At 35.8% G+C, this 18095-nt stretch overlaps 1 protein-coding gene across 1 annotated transcript in view; it reads right to left on the bottom strand.

Annotated features, from left to right (window-relative positions):
- MYCBP2 (MYC binding protein 2, E3 ubiquitin protein ligase) overlaps nt 1-18095 on the bottom strand; it is a gene marked incomplete at both ends in the record, with an annotated part of 119567 nt that overhangs the window by 72191 nt on the left and 29281 nt on the right. Inside the window, 7 exons of the mRNA XM_010142402.1 lie at nt 1960-2067; nt 10410-10511; nt 12569-12714; nt 13406-13610; nt 14296-14454; nt 15201-15365; nt 17943-18092. Coding sequence (XP_010140704.1) covers nt 1960-2067; nt 10410-10511; nt 12569-12714; nt 13406-13610; nt 14296-14454; nt 15201-15365; nt 17943-18092 — 1035 coding nt within the window. The remainder of the gene's footprint in view (nt 1-1959; nt 2068-10409; nt 10512-12568; nt 12715-13405; nt 13611-14295; nt 14455-15200; nt 15366-17942; nt 18093-18095) is intronic.

Raw genomic sequence — 18095 nt, 5'->3', positions numbered from 1 at the left:
TAAAGAGTGGGGTTGTTATGAAAGCTAAGGAAAGCCTGCAGCTGCAAATGGAGGGTACCAGCAGTTTAGTACTCATCAGTACTTCGAGTTGAAATAAATTTTCCTTGCCCAAACATCTTGAAGGTATGGTTGGTGTGAAGAGTTACAAGACTACGTTAGCAGAAACAACCGAAGTAAGAATGCTGGTTTGGAAAGCATCACATTCAAAAGTAAAACAAAAGAACATGCTAATTTCAATATTATAATGTCCTTTTACAATCTTATTATCTGTTTAGCATGAGACACAAGGAACTAAAAGAAACTGAACATTTCTTCACACAGAGCTTTCCTAAAAGGAAAATAAATGTTCAGTTCTACAGAGCATGTAGAATAAACCTCTTGCACAGAGATACTGGAGCTGAAGTTAACTCCAACTACAAAGACATGTCCTAAAATTACAGCTGGAGGCAGGATGAGCATATGCCTTTACGCACTTGGCTATGAGGTCAAGGGCCTTGCAAGCAGTAGTATCCAGCTCAAAAATACTGGTCGTCAGCAATCTGTCAGTCAAATTAACAGCATTTAATTTCTGTGTGTTTTGTCTTTCAGCATCCAATCTCTCCCAGGGAGATTATGATATGTCATTCTATTTTATCCGTCAAGACTTAAATCTCAGATGGCATGTTACCAAATAAAAAGGACTGGATTCTTATATTTCTGTAAAATAAATGTAAGATGATTTCAGGATCCAGTATGTTCATAACTAGGTAGGTCTATCACCCACACACATGGAAATCATATCCTAAAAGGCTTCAAACCACCATATGATTTCCTTGTATACATGCCAAATACTATCACTAATGTCCATTGATTCAACTGAAACGCCATTCTAACAATTCTTCTCATATTTAGCTATTCTTTTAAGAAAAGTTGAAGCATTCTGAGCCTTCACCAGTTTAGGAGATTTCTACCTACTTTGATCAGGTCAGTAGCCTACATTTTACATATTTATCCATTATATATAAATACGTACAGTCACATCTATATACGGTTCTATACAAAATACGATCATTATTTGATACAGCTCTATTTTAATAAATTCAGCCGAGATTTTTAATAATACACTACCTCTTCCAAAAACAAAATTTAAAAAAACCCACTTATATCTGAACAAATTTCACATTTAGAAATTCAAGGTATAATGACTCAGCTTTCTAGACATACAAAAATGCCAGATATATCAAAGGCACCTCCTTACTGCAAGAAACCATTTCACTCAAGAATATTGCAGCATGCAACCTGTACTTTGATTTATATTCTCCTCATTCAAATCTAGTAAAAAAACGTGTCGTTTATAGTATTTTAAATATTTTAATTCTAATAGAAGGCTTGTTAAAAGATAACATACCTATGAAAAATTCTATGGTAGAATTAACAAGTCTGGAATCAATATCTTAAAGCAATCACTCTAGAGACACAACACAAAGGTTCAAAAAAAAAAAATCAAAACCAACACAAATGCAATCCAGCACTCTGTCACTGGAAGGTGTTAAAGTTTCCTGCAGTAAAATTAAAGAACCTTAGGAACGAAACAACATTAAAAATGAGAAAAGACACACAGAAAGACCATGCATATTTCACCAAAAAAAAAAAAAAGGAGAAAAAAAAAAAAAATGATGGAAAATCACCAAATGAGAAAAGACACACAGAAAGACCCTGCATATTTCACCAAAAAAAAAAAAAAGGAAGAAAAAGAAGAAAGATGATGTAGACTACCAGTAGACTACCAAATATTTACACTTTAAAAAAAAAGGTCAACATTAAAATGCATTTTCTTTCTCCTCAGGTAACAAGATACTAACAAGAAGAAAGGCAGAACCCATTTTGTGCAGTTCTTTGAAAGGACAGATCCAGTGCACGGAAGAAGTGGCTGGGAGGATGGGCTTATTTCCACCCTAGTCAATAAGGAAGACCAAATACCTTTGTGCTTGTCCCGTTTATGCTTTAGCTGTGCTGGATGGGGTCTGATTCTGGCTAGAGCCTGTTCTCGATGGTTCATAAAAATAGGACCAGGAAATACAAGGGGGCCTGAGGAGAAACATTTTGCACATGCATAGGAAAGCTCACAAAATGGAAACAATGTGTTAAACAAATTAAAACTAAAAGCAGTGAAAACAAAACAAAACAAAAAAAATCACATAATAATCCTGTTATCCTAAATTCAAAAGGCCTTAAATAAAAGTTGCCATTTCTTGTCAATAAGAACAAAATATTATGCAAAGAAATAAGTATACCACAGTGAATAGTTTTATCTGAACTTAAAAGTACGCAACTGTACTCCAACTGACTCACAGTAGAGTAAAATTTGATAGCAAATATCTATTATAGTCTTAAAAAGATTAATTATCATGCCTTACATCCTACAATATTACATTCAAAATACTAATTTGGAACATCATCATATCAATGCTAAATTTAAAAAACAAAACCATACAACTGTTCATAATTACCATATTTAAAATGCAAAATTATCACTTATAAAGAAAATAGTTAGCCAAAACCACCTGTTCTGTAAAGAAAATTATTCAAACCATATGACTTTTTTCCTTATCTACTTACTAATTTTGAAATCTCATTATTTTAAAAATATTTCTTATCTATGTAAAGGTCTTCGGGAGATTTGTATTTGAAGAAATTAACAATGTATGTATTTAAAATTTTCTCTAGACTACTTTTTCGTCTTAAAATCTAGACCTAAGCAGTGCTGTATTAAGTTTAATTGAGGCTCATTATAGGTAGAACATGAACCAACAATTTGTTCCTTAAATCTGTATTTTTCCTCTATTTTAAAGGTTAATCATGCCAACAAGAATTTCTTGGGAGGAATCTCTTTCTTCCAGAAGTCTCATATTCAACGGAAACAATAAATCAGGAGCAGTTTATTCTGCCAAGTGCCACTCTCACCATTCCTCAGGTTCCCAAACCCAGTACTCCTTACACAGACTTCCAAAAAAAAAAAAAAAAAAAAAAAAAAAAAAAAAAAAAAAAAAAACCAAAACCCAAACACCTCCCCCACCCCGCCAAAAACAAGCCACCACACAAACCAACAGAAAACCAAAACAACCAAGATCAGGCGTTGTGTCATGTTATATATGAAACTTTGAAAACAAGTATTCCTCCTTCATCCCCAAAATAATTGATACTCTATTTCCTTAACTGAACTTTATTAACAAATTAACGTAGGCTAACTTTTCATGAATGCTCATTGTCTCACATTTTCCATTGTCAGCTTTAGCCCATCAGTTACTTCACTAATAGTAAAACAGTATGGAAAGAAATGTAAGTGGAAGTTAGGCCAAATCTTGCTTTAGAACCTTCAGATGAAGAAACATCTTCACACACAGAAGTTCCTAAGTTTTAGAATTAACTTAAAGATGATCTAAAATGTTTTAAAAACCCACTACTGACTTTCCCCCTAGCTTTGAGATTCATACACGGGTTAGCTAATATAATGGCCTGAAATTTCTACACACAGTATAGATTTTTTTTTGTTCTACTGTATTTATCTGGACTCTCTTTATAATACAATAGGTTCTTTTGTTAATTAAAAACTCCTTCTGATGATCAAAGATCATCATTTGCTTTTGCTTTACCTCCATCTTGCAGATTCTTCCCTTATTTGTCTTGCTATCGCTCCCATTTTTCAGTCTCCTCTCAGCTGGAGCTTCAATTTAATAAATGGGGTTTTGGTACAGATTACTTTCTGCCAGGCCACTCGCTGTGTTTAATATCCTACTTCCCAGATTTTACGCTTACACAAGAAAAGGAAAGCTACAAATGTTTGAAGTAGAAAAGATACAGAGGGAAGCTGGATGAAGAACAGAAGAATATAATGGGAGGGGGGGAAAAAAAGGAAAAAAGAAACATGACTTGCTTACTGAGAAGTTCCTAATGAAATGAAAAGCCCAAGAAATTGAGAATGGACAGGACAACATGACAGAAGTGAAACTCATATTAGAAGAGTTGCAAAAAGAGATGCAAGGACTGCCTAGCACAACTCAAAGTGTGTGGATCTAAGACATTTGTGGGTGATCAAACAGAAGTGCTCTAGATAACTTAGACAAAAAATCCTGAAGTTTCAGAAAATGCCTGCACAACAAACAGCCCAGAGGATGAGACACAGCCCTTGAAAGCAGCCTTCGGCACTTCAGTGATAAGTGCAAAGATGGCCAAAAATAGAGAGAAGTTCATGAGGACAGAAGAAAGTGAAGTACATCAGGGTAAGTAAGAGAACTACAGGAGATCTGGGAGATAGAGCATGTTTAGGAAGAATAAAAGACTGAGAGCTCCAGCACAGTGCTAGCACACAGCTCACTTCAGTTGCCAAGCCACTCATCTGAATTATACTCTCCTATCAAGACGACAATTCTGTAACAGTATCTAATCTTCTAATGAAAGCAGCATTTATCTTTGTGTCTGGGTATTTCTGTATACTCTGCACTCACACCCATTATGTAAAGAATCTGAATCCAAAATAAAGTTAAATGAAATGTAGCTCCATTCCATAAGAATTTGTATCCAATCCATCTAATGCAAGTCTGTGTCGTCCCCCCCCATGCCAGGTTATTATGCATGCTAAATCTGTAACACAATCATAATATGACAAGAAATATCTACAGTGGTTATGCCTGCATGTTGAGTCATGTGCTTGCACGATGTAAAGTAGTACCTCCTCTCCCTCCAAAATAACAACACAGGAAACAAAACACTACAACAGTTCATACAGACCATATTCACTCTCTGCTTACATCTGAGGTTGCCTTTACAAAGGGAGCACAGTTAGGTACTATGGATTATCCTGGTAGAACAATTCAGCCATGCATTAGACCCCCCCTTCATTTTGTTAAAAAATGCCTGCAGTGTATTATTTGAAAAACTCTTCTAGAAGCCTCTAATGCAGAACAACATGGGGAATAACAACCTACCACTATTCTCAATTATTTTATAGCTCAAGTTAAAGATAAGCAAAGGGGAGTCTGTAGGCTGTACTGCTGCTACTTTAAATCACTTGCTATACGATGCAAAATTACATTCACTGTCTCCATTTGGTTTTTGTGGGTTTTTTTGGTTTTGTTGGGTTTTTTTGTTTGGGTTTTTTTTTTTTTAAACAGAATGTTTTTCCACAGCTAAGCTGTGACGTTAAACATCTAGCTTATGCTTCTTGTCCTGCATGATCCAGGCCTTTCAAAATTAATTCACTGCCAGACAAAGTTAAAAGTGCAAAGGAAAAAAAAAAAATATTTGTCCACAGAAAGAATTTAGCTTTCTAGAAAAATAGAATGCTTTTATTAAATAATGCAGTGGACTACAGGAAAACATATACAATTAATATCCTCCTACATGTCCTTACATGCTTTCGCATTCTTGGCCATCTGAGCACTTAGGCAGAACTATTAAAGAGTTTACTATCTGATTTCTATTTATATTACCATCCCGGGTTCAACATGGAGGAACCGGATGCTCTCCTGTTGTCTGGCTTTCTTCTTCCCAGAGAGCTGTGGTTTTCCCGAGCTTCAGGGAAGGAGAACACGCCTCTTTGAATGAGCTCATAAAAGGGGGTGTTGTTGAGAGATTTGAGGACATCTTGCTTTCCCCTCTGCTCTATCTACTGTCCTCTCTATCTTGTCCGTGCTGCGGCTCTCTCAAATATACCACGCAGGACTCTGGAATCTTACTCCCCTGGACTGGAAACCTTTATCAAGGACAGAAAGCCACATCCGTGACCTGCTATTTCCCTAAAGCAGTAAAAGACTGCTTCTGCAACATGGGTAGGACCTTCTCCGTTTTCTGCCGATTCCTGGCGGGGGTGGTCTGTAAAGTGTCTTGCCCCGATGGATGGACCCAGCGGTACCCCTTATCTCCGCGGCGGATGAAGTAGCCACTAATGCGCAGGAGAATTTGAAGATATTCCCTTAAGACATGACCAGGCCGGTCCGCGGTGCAGATGTGTGTGGGGGAGTCTGGGAAGAGCTATCCTTGGCAAAGAAGAGTTCTCTGCAGCCACTCCAGAGGAAAGAGGGACCATGTTTTATTTGAAAGGTTTGCTTCAGGAGAACCTATATCAAGAGCATTTTCGTCAGGTGAACGGACTGGACTTTTCCCTGCCCCCCAGCGTGGTGAGCCATTGTGGGGCAGAGTTTGTAAGCGGGGATCGTTTCAATCGGGAGATTTTATGTGTAACTGTACACTTTTATCTATTCTCCCTTATCTCTTTCTCTCCCTTTTCCAGTCCGGTTTAACTTCGAAAATTATTTTACTTCGAGGGCGTCTGCACTATTAAACTTTTCTGCTTCTATCTCTCATATATGTAGTCTGTGCGTTATCATTTCTTTTGCCCAGCTAAAGCCTTAATGAGCTCGTTAATGTGCTGATAAGCTGCTAACAAGCATCAAAAGTTTCTCTGTGTGCTTTGGCTGGTTTTGACAGCCGACACACACACCATTTCGTCTCATTCCTTTCGGTGGGAAACAGCCCCCCTTTTTCAAACTGCGACAATTACACAGATTTGGATTTCTTCTAGTACCTTTCTCTAAACACATGCTATTTGTCATGCTGTGGTTACAGAAGACTGAAATCAATGATCTCAGATGGTGTCTTCTACACCAGTGCACTGAATGTACCAGGCTACCTGAAAACAGAGTACACGATCACACATCTGAAGGCTGTGGGCTATCATGAGGGACATATACAAGCAGTATAAATTAGGGTTGCAGAGGGAAGTCCTAGGTTGGATGGCACTTTTTGTTGTAAAAGCCTATTTTTGGCTTCTTGAATAATTGTAAGAGAAAAAATAGGTTTTGGGCGGTGGAGTTTTTTTTGATAATAAAATAGGGAGGCAAAATCCTAATACAGAATATTAGTTATCTAATAGGTAACAGGTAGTAATTTTTAATGAAAAATATTTCAGAAAACAAATCTGGGGACAAACACTTCATGTCCATTCCTCTAAAAGTGGAAAACATTACATTCAGATAATGTTCCACCTCTACAGCTTGAAGGGAAACAAGTTTAAGATTCCTACAAGGCAGGGATAATGGCTAAGGTGCATCTTCTTTAAAATTGTATTTTTCAGACTATGAGCAGCAATTTATTATTATGGCAGAAATATTCACAGAGAATGTCACTGTGTTGTGCAGCACTCAGGTTAATTAGTTTGCTTTTTTCATTCAAAACACTGACAATAAACAAAGGACATGCGCCTCTTCCTATGTTCTTTTCTACAGTTACTTAAATTGTAGAAATCAGACATGGAAGAAAAATTATCAGGGCTTTTTATAGGGGAAAGAGACATGTAGGCTAGCCAATACTAGAATGCAGGACAATCTGGGGGTGATAGAGAATGAGATGAAAGTGGTATTTATTATAATCTCAATTTTGACACTTTCTCCCTTCTGAATATTTGACTTTACATATACAGTTAAATAAACGCAAAAGATGCATTTTTCTATATAAACACAAAGTAAATTAAAACAGTTAATATAAACTAGAACTTTTCTCACTGAGCCTACTGCAAATCCGAGTTGTAAAACTACAATAGAAATACAAATACTTCTACTTTAAAAATAGGTTTTGTTAACAATAATCACCTCTTTCAAACAGTAATCACAAGCTCAAGTGCAGTTTCACAGAACCATACCTGTTGGACGTTAAGGACAAAACCCTACAGCTTTCTTTTGAATGCATTCTTAAACAGAAAGTCATGTATGGGTCTGATATTGTTTCAAGTAAAGATTTTTTTTTTAATTGTTTTTCATTTGATAAAGAACTTTGAAACAAATATAAACTCCAGGTCTTGAAAGCATCAAAATAAATATTTACCAAAACTAAAGCAAGAGGCTGTAGTAATATTTGATGAAAAATACTCTGTTTGAATAGACAATTCTGCTGTATAGTTAGGTACACGTTCAGCAATGAACAGAGAATAGTGTTATGGACGAATTGATTCCGATCAGTGGCTTGTGCAGATGTTAAACAGGTTTATATGATACTCAGCCTATCACGGTAAAACTAATTACTAAATTAACTGAATCACTTGCACTTTAGAAAAATAAAGAATTGCTCTAATATAGGCAATCTCATAGGCAACCTCAGATAATATTGTCTCGAAACACAGCAGGTTTGACTGGAATTAATCTCCTGAGGATTCTTTTGCTGTTGCAAGTAGAATAAGATTCACGGAAAATAATTTTCCCTTTCTGTAAGGGCATCAAAAGCTAAACCTTAATTACACACCAAATCTGTATCTCAGTAATGATCATCTAAGGCTGAGAAAGTGGTGAAATACCAGTGAAACATGAGATCATTTATCACCATATTAAAAGCTATTTCAGTATTTTTTTGCCTTATTAGTTCAACACAGTTTGCTTAAAAAAAAAAACTGTTTTGACATTCTCCCAGCCTTCTTGGAAAAAAAAAAACCAAACCAAAACAACCACCAAACAGAATTATCTTTAAGCTATAAAAATATCCAAAGTTTCTTCAGGTTGCGAAACCTTCTGAATAGCAAAATTAAACTCTAGTAGCTTATTTAAATGTTCTTGGTTTCTCTCATGAAAAGATGCAAATCAGAGTTCTCAAGAATGGTGCTACTCTTTCCACCAGCTCACCAGAAACTGCAGCGTTTGGATGGAGAAGTAACAAAACTCCAACTTTTTAATCTGATTATGTAAACCAAGATTGATTATCAAATCAAGTTTCATACCTGATTACATAAATCACGATGTCTTAAGTACTTGTGAAACACTATTCACATAAGTCATCGTGAACTGAAACAGAAGACTCATCTCCAACCCTTCCAGTTTGACACATCCACTACCTCCACATAGATATGGAATGCCAATGTTCTTTTGACAGCAAATTTAATACGGATGTGTGCAACACACTGGCCAGTGATATCTTTTTAACTAGAGTCCCTATATACCTATATCGAATCAATAATAACAACATATTCCTGATATTTATCACCTGAGACTCTGTTAGATGCAAGCCTTTTTGGGTTCTTTTTGTTTTTAAGAGACAGATGGCATATGAAAGGGATAAACTGCTCTGGTTATACTTCTTATCACAGAAACGGAAGCAAATTGAAATGTTCCTCTGCTGCTATTGTTTTGTTTTAGGGAAATTTACTTCCCACCTCTGTCATTACTACCCTTCTGGGCCAAACAGCACCAGCTTTCAATAATACCCAGGCATTCAGTGAGGTTTGAAGAAAAAATTACTGTTAGCTGTATCTACTATTTGCCAGCAGTAAGCAACGCAGCTGCAACGTGACCTAGACAAAGAAAGAAAAAAGGCTTCCCCTCTCTGCCTCACAGCTAAAAATTACCATAAATATTCAAAGAAAGATAAATATTTCATCCTTTTCCACATGCATGGGAAACTACAAGCTTTCTATTCCTTGTTGCTCCTTATTTGTGGTAAGATCAGTAATTTCTTACATGCAAGTGAAATAAAACCACAATTTGCCTCACAAGGTTCATTGGCATAAGTTGATCACAATGCACGTTTTGTATCTGAGCAAAACCAGTATCTAATTCCTAAAAGAGGAAGCAAAATGTTATTTACTAACACAGCAGGAACTTGCACACCATAACATTCCAAAAGTTGTTCCTCTTCTCAAAACACAATAATCTTACCAACCACATCATCATGTTTCACTTAGTATTATGATTTATATCAGTATAAATCTCTCAACTTAAATTATATACCAGATTATGACACAGGTATTTTAAAACAAGAAGAGTACTGAAAACTTTTTGAGATTTATTTTCTACACCAAAACTATATACAATATTTCCTGAGGTATATAATACACAAGGCAAGAAAATTTTGAAGTGATGCAGTGTCTTGTTTTGCTTTTTAACTCAGTGTGCCAATTTTTTCACACTATCAAATATAGAAAAGTTCATTGTATAATACAAGAAATTTCGTTATTATACAACAGGAATTTAATAACATACTAATAAATAATTCATATTATAGGTAACTAGCACTGGACAGGCTTGCAGTTATTTCAAGTCCTCATATAAAAAGGCATATGAACATATTAAAAAAACTGTTTTAGCACCTACATTTAAAAAATCTATTTAACTAGGAAAGACCAAATGACAAAAATAGACTATACGAAAGTGATATAAAATGCTATTCTTCACTATTAAAATTCTGATTCTTATAAGTAGACTTTGTTAAACATACAATTTTTTCACAATTTTCCAAAAGGATGCTAAATAACATAAGCTAGATTTAGGTTCCAATTTTTGTTTGGTTACCATATTGGCTCACAGAGGCAAAATTAATTAATTTCCATTCCTCAAAAACAGACTAAGAAGTTTGCTTAAACTATTCAAGCCTCTCATAAATAAGTCACTTACCTCTTCCTTCTTCCAATCTATGTCTCCTATTTACACGTTGCCGCTTTTCTTCTTGCCTTAACTGAAGGTGTTCTTCAATATTAACTCCAGGAACAGGGACAGCTACACAGATGAAGAAAATAAAATGTCAAACTATCTTCAAAAATCATTATGATGGTAATAAACCCTAGAAGAAGTTAAAGAAATTAAACTGAAGCCACATGCTCTTTAAATGACTGACACCATATTCAGAAATAAAGAACAGATTTGGGTGAATTTGGAGGACAGTTTTAGGCCTTATCTCTCAATGTCCTGGATTTCATGAATCTGCCACAAATCCAACATCACTAAATAGTATTTAGTACTTTCTTTGTATTAGGCATATACATATTTATGTTTAGTCATGTTCTACAGGGCTATCTCATTTTTTCATCAAAAAGTTTTAGAAAGGATTATTATTAGATTAAGCCTAAAATTGCTTGCATTTCAATCTAAAAAAAGTAAATAAATTAGATTCTTTTTTAGTTTAGGAATGCTTTGCCACTATATGTTCTGTGCTTACTAAAAAGCACGCAATTACTTTAATGGATGTATACATCTATGTAAGTCTGACTTATTTACCAAACTATCTAATTGAATAGGAATTTGAAACAAACTGATAAGCACTTTTTTTAAACAGAAAACATGACTGGAATGAATGCAACAATAAAACTACTATATAAGCACTGCCTTTTTCCAATGTTTTTTCCCAGCAAATTCAAAAACCCTAAAAAAAAAAATATACCTTGCTCCCAATATCAAACAAAAAACCTCCACCTGCAAGCCCTTTCACTTTTCTCCAGCCACATGCAGTCAACGCCCTCACCTCAAACTATGCCAAGCCCTATACAGGATGAAGACCTGTCTATCCTGCTAGGAGAGGAGTTAAAGTGAATGTTAGCACAAAAAAGCTAGCTCCTCCCTCGTCATGCATGAGAATAGAGCTGTGAAGTAGAGCTGCTATTGCCACATTCGCCATCAGAATAAACCTGCTTCAACAATGGCCATATTCAAGCAAATTCCATTTAGAAACATCTGTATGGCAGTATCAGGACTACACGGTGTGGTTATTTGGGGTCCTTAGTGTTAACTTATCAAGAGAACCATTTCTGGTTTCTATTTTACTTTTGCTTGTGGAAGAAAAATCCTACACTCAAGGTATAATATATAATCTTCTATTATTACTGTTCTCTCCTCTCCCAGATAAACTGGGGGGATGTATAAATATTTTAAGTCATGCATCTGATTATTTTACAGTCCTTTTCTATTCCAGATACTACAGCCGTATATCTATGCAGGACTATGGGGTTCCTTGTAAATCTAAAAATAAAAAAGGGAAGGAAGTAGAGTAAGATCTCCACAAGCCTGTAACTTTCCTGTTGCAAGTACAGAGCATACAATATTAAAAATGCTGTGGTAACAGATCTTGCAAGGCAAGATCCCAAACTGTACTTTCCAATAATTGTAACGGTATTTTCTCTAAGGTGGGTATTTTTGGGGAGGGATGAGAGGTGTTTTGGGGTTTTTAGAAGTAATTTCCACATTCCTGGCATCTCTTTCTCTGAAAATTTCTAAGACAAAAAAGAGTAAAGTCCTCAAAGCAACAATATTCCCCCTTTTTCCTGTGAGTGCAAAAAACCATGGTAAGAAGATTACAGAAAAAATTTCACGCTACCAAAAAACCCCAAGAACAACTATATAGTATCGGCATTAGTATCATAGCTACGCGGGTCAAAATGGCACACGTGTCTATGGTAAGGGCAAGTTTAAAATATTTCACTTACCAGAGCGATCCCACTTTGCTGTATCACCAATAAATAAATTGGCCTGACAAGCAACATTTTATCCATTTTAACAACATTATACTAAAACTGCCCTATAAGTCTAAAAGTTCAGTAATTCAGCTGGAAAGAAAGAACTGCATTTTTTAACATACAGAGTTTTATCAAAATACTGATATGTTAACTGAAGAGAACAAACCTATTTCTAAGCTAACCTCTTATTCCAATTAGATTTTCAAAATTCAGCAGTGGGATTGAGTTTATTAAAGATTGTAAACAGATGTACTGAGGAAAAAAAAAAAGTGCAGTAAGAAAAAGAAAGAAAATGAAAAGTCATCTTGTTAATTTCATATCACTTACCCAGCAAGAGATCTAAAGGTATCATCTCTTTCACAGCATCAAGGATTCCTCTTTGCCTTGCTTCCTGGCCATCCAGTTCTCTAGCACACGCCTTGCAGCAGCCACACACAGCGCAGCCTGACTCACCTGAGCCGCAGCCACAGATTCTGCAGCAAACAGAGTTGCCTTATCACTATCTTTTATTTTCAAGCATTACTGGTGCCTTGGTAATTAAAAATACATTATTAGTTTGTTTTATCTGTGGACACGTAATTTTTCCTGAGATAAACAGAATGTATAGCTAGTTTAGATCCCAGCTGCTCTTGCATGGTGCCAGGGAGTATACACTGACCACACATATCTGAACTGACTTCTCAGCATTAACTTCTCTTCATTTAATTAAACACACACCACATGAAAACATGAACAAGGAAATAATGAGCATATGCAACACTGGCAAAACAGTAATGGCCATAGGTGACCCTTTAAGCAGCTCAACCCTGAAGGAACAGATAAAAGCAACTGGAACAGCAAGATAGAAAGAAACTTCTATCATAGGATAAAGAAAGGTTACCCCAAAGCCAGCAGCTGTCAAGAGACAGATTACATTAGTATTGATACTCAACAGCTTTTAGCAAAAACAAGAAGCTAAAGAAATAGGAAAATAATGAATTCACCTGCAATCACCACAAGCTACTTCAAAAAATTTTACTCTACTTCAGACTTCAAAAGCACAGACTCTTTTCAGACACAATGGTACCTTAGATTGAAGTTTCAGAACACATCGGATCTATATTCAGTCAAGTGCTTCAGCCATTCAACACACTCTAGCAAGTATATTTCCATATGTTTGCTTACCCTCCAGGTACTCTGTCAGGACGCCCGCTACTAACACAGCTAGCTCCATAGCCTGTGCAATCTCCACACACAGTGCACACCATACACTGCTCCAGCTTCCACTTATGCATGCCTGGAGGACACATCATGGACTTCTCGTCTTTTTCATCCAATTCTTCTTCTAAGTCTTCATCCATCGCTGTTGCCATATTCTCAACTCCAAAACCTAATTAAGGTATTGAAACAAGAAACAGCTGTTTTGAGGCCAACAGTGGTTACTGAGGAAGCCATGAAGAACCCTCACAGAGCAGATTTTTAAAGGAATGTCTAGGCATGTCTGATTGGCATGCTCAGCTAATGCAATGACACTTTTGAAACCTCTCTGAGCATGGGCTGGGGTATACTGCTAGGTTTCAAAAGTAAAAGGGAAAATGAAGATATATTCAGTATACAAATAACAGGTCTTGACATGTATAAAACATTCCAATCTGGCAAAGGTGAATAGGTATGATTTTTCATACCTATATTTGCAAGTAACGGAAACGTTCTGTTGTGTGGAGTAAGACATGGACTTGCATTCATGTTCTGTTTAGGCAAACAACAACCTCAAGAGTGAATGCAAGCAAGGTCTTACTAGGACACTGGCACATAGTAAAAGGTTTGGTTTTACTTGTTTCAAAAGAAAAGCTTTTTCACCAACAAAAGAAAGGTCACTAAGATTTTAATTTTTAACATAACTAGGTTTATTAATATATGCAGAACTTCAAATACCTAACAGCTGAAGTGAAACCATCCATACCCTTTTTTTTGCAAGCATGTTGCATGTACTTAAATTTTAATATTGAAATTAGATTTTACAATAAAATGCTCAGCTATGTTTTCACTTGTGATATTAAATCTAGGTCCCTCACCTTTTCCTCCCTGGTTCATTGAGCCTGTGTCTCGTCCACACTGTCCTTTATTATTTACGCCAAATGTCCAAACTTCTCCATTCTTCATTAACACACAGGTGTGAGCTTTGCCCATGGCTACTTGAGTCACAAAATGGCCTTTCAAATCTGTTACCAAACCTGTAAGACAGGTTTAAACAGTTGATTGGTAAATTGCACTTTCTACCTGAGAAGGAAACTTCAGCTATATAACAAAATTGCCAATGACTACTGACAATTTTTCCATTAACAGCAAGGGGAAAAAAAAGCAGATATAAAAACAATCGCTAAAATAAAAAAGAGAATTAGGCCTGGGTCATTCATTTGCTCTGCAAAGAAAGCAAAGCCACAATCAAACCAAACTGTACTGCAAGTCGCTTTTCTGAAAAACAATTCTAAAGGAATCATAATGCCACTGGAGTTTATTCCTTTAAGTTTTTATTTAAATTGAGAGGTACAGGATCACCGACAAATTCAAAACAGGCTGTCTTGGGAGCAGAGAAATGTATAGGGCCTGTTTTCCTGCAGCCTTTGTTCATAACAAAACGTGTCTCATTTCTGTGACTTTTCCCTGTGTAGGTTACTAGTGTCAAGATTAATACAACAAATGATTCTGTTTTTTTCTCTTTAGTGGAAGCATTCATTAGGGTATTTGTGACCAGTGCTGCTACATAACTTTACAGAACTCAAGGAAACTTTTACAGAAACTTAAGGAAACAGTCTTCTCTTTCTATTCTTCTGTCGTATTTGGCCGAAATCAGCAGAAATTCAGAAATCCATTACAAAGGTAAGAAACACACAAACATCATTTCCACAGGCTAAAAACTTTCAGACTAATTTCAATTACTCTAGTTGAGAAATCCCTTAAAAGATGAACATTAACTTACTTGTACTATCGGAGTAAATGGCATCTTTTCCAAACATGTAGAGTTCTCCGTCTTTTGAAATTACAGAACTGCTTCCATTATTGCATGCTGTAGATATGACAATCTTTCCTTCCATTTTAATAATTTTTTTAGGCTTATATGGTTTTGATTGCCGTCTGCTTTTAGCTTTAAATAAATAAATAAATAGCAAGTAATTCTACCAAAAAACACACAAAGGCACAATAACATTTGTTTTATAATTAGGGGTTAGTTTTCAGTCTGCTGCTGGAAAAATACCCATCTGTATGAACTCTTGGTCTAATTTTTACTGGATTACATTGGTTTCTCTCAAAAAATTCAAAGGCAAGCAAAGTCTTGATTAGATAGGTATTTTTCAGGAATGATCTTCAAGGTTTTCTTTTATGTATATAATCTGAACAATCTTTATGAACTCTACAAAGCAGCACAGAGAGGAATATATACAGCAATATATGCACAATAACATCACAGAGAAATGTTACACAAGTTCATTTTTTAAAAATAAAAATACTAAACCCTCTATTTATTAAAACCATGTTTAGAAAACCTTTGGGTTACAAAATGAAAAAAAGCGAAGAAACAGTACTAAAAAAACCCCGCACACCAGAATCATTGTTTGCAATCTGGCCTCAAATGAAACAGTAAAAACATGGCCAAAGACTGGGTGAAGTGACTAACAGCTACCATTACTGTCTGTGAATTTTCTGCCCAAGTCAGAGAACCACCACCTAGTTTCACTTGCTGACAACCACCTACTTTCTACAAAGAATACACACACACACTCTCCAGACAGAAACCAAGTCTCCCTGCAGAGGTTTAAAAGAAAACGGGAAAAAAAACCCTGAAACTCATGCACATCCACTCCGAGCCAAATTAGAGACTGACAAAGAGAAGCAGACGAGTCAGAAGAGAGTTGAACTTTTAAAAGAACCCAAAAAGACCTTCATCAGGTCCTTGAGTGGACTTCAGTAATAAGATTAGTAATCTTCTCCCCTAAATTTTGCTATTTTAAAGAAAAGCAGTGACAGCCAACTTACTTCAAAGTTCTAAACTTGTTTCATCTGAAATTGTAGATGAAATACAGAAAGAATCAATTTAATTGTATTTTGTGTAATTTCCCAATATCTGCAGAGAGAAATCTTGAAATTTGTGCTTTTACACGGATTTCCTGAAATCTTTTTGTTTACATCTCTTAAACTTACTATACATTTATGAGAAAAAGTAGTATGATTTTGTCCCACACAGTTGTCAGTAGATTTGCATTTTAAAAGACTCTATGAAGCTGGTATAGCACATACCAAATTTGTTATCCACAGACAGGAATACTACTGTTAAATTCCTCTCTGCTGAACACATTCAAGAATCAACTCCATATTCATTATCAAACCTTAAAATATGTTCTTGCCTGTACTTTAGTTATATATACATGAGAAAACCCACACATTCTTGAGCAACACCGTGAGTGTAGTTAGTCTTTCACAGGAACAATAGGTTAAATATGCATGAGCGTATTTATGCAGCCCCCAGAGTTTTTGCTAACTTTCTTGAAAGGTTAAACTCCTACACAGTTGATTAGGACACAGCTGGACTCTACTGCTGCTTTTTATCAAGATTTTAAATCTCTTTTTAAATTCTATTTAAATCAATTTTTAATTTGTAACCATCTACCACCACCTGAAAATTTGAATTTTCCACCAATATTTGAGTGTTATTTATCGTATTTCTAGCTGACTGTACACTGAGGCAAAAAAATTTGTCTTATTAAATCTGTGCAATTCTACAGCTATTAAAGTAAGCTTTTCCAAAAAGCTGCTTTGTGAAAAATATATTAATTTTAACGATAACATCAAACTATCCTATTAAAACAGAATATTATTAAGGTATTGGTTTGAGTTTGAATTAGGCTTCATTACCGTATGAAAATGCTACCTAAGAAACATATATTACACTATCTTATTAAAACGTACACATTGTGAGGCTGACAACTCAAAAATACCAGCTTTGTTTTAAGATCTTCAGGTGCTAGTTATTTTTCAAAACACATTCTTTTTTTTTTTCCAAATTAATCTAGACATAGCATAATAGAACAGTCTGTTTCCTGAAGTGACGTACTTAATATCACAGCGGATAACAGCTCTAGGGCACCTAAAGCCACCTTTCATTGTCTTATGAAGTGTAGTTCACACCTAAACTCACAACTTCAGAGATGAAAATTAGGAAATTTGCTAATTGTACATTGAAGAGGCATTTGTTAGTCTGAAGATCAAATTCATCTGTGTTCTCCAATGTCTGAAGAGTTCTGCTTGATCAAGCATATAAAGACTGTGCTTCTGCAATCTCTAATCAATGTATCTTTCCATTATGGAGAGGCATTAGCTGGCAAAACACCCTAAAGCAATGGTGAAGACGTAAAAGTTTGGCTCTTCAGTTTTTTTCAGACAAAATTCTGGGCAGAGAGCATGATGTCTTGACCAAACTTATGACTGCCTTTTCTCAAGACAATTCTAAAATAGCACTCCCATCACAAACCCCAAACTGTGGTAAAACTGAGATCAGCATCCCTAGCTGGGAGACGCAGTGGTACTGGTTGTCAAGACCTGTGGCTGCCATAAAGTTCAAACACAAAGGCATGCTTACTTGTTCTTGGAAAATGTTAAAACCCTTCAAATTAAGAGGTGGTTAATAGGCTTTTATGAGCCATTGGTCAGCAAGTATAATACGTACTTGATTCGCCATCCTCTCCTTTACTAGCAGAACCTGTGAAGAATATGCTTCCATCCTCAGCAACAAGTAAGGCATGTGAGCCATCATGTCCAACAGAGAACTGGATAATCTTTGGAGATTTTGTGATTGGGAGTTCAACCCATTTTCCTGCTG

The sequence above is a fragment of the Buceros rhinoceros genome, unplaced genomic scaffold, assembly GCF_000710305.1.
Source record: "Buceros rhinoceros silvestris isolate BGI_N320 unplaced genomic scaffold, ASM71030v1 scaffold15128, whole genome shotgun sequence".
In the NCBI taxonomy this organism is placed as follows: Eukaryota; Metazoa; Chordata; class Aves; order Bucerotiformes; family Bucerotidae; genus Buceros; species Buceros rhinoceros.
Note: the sequence above shows the minus strand (reverse complement) of the source record. Positions and strands in the feature narration are given on the sequence as shown.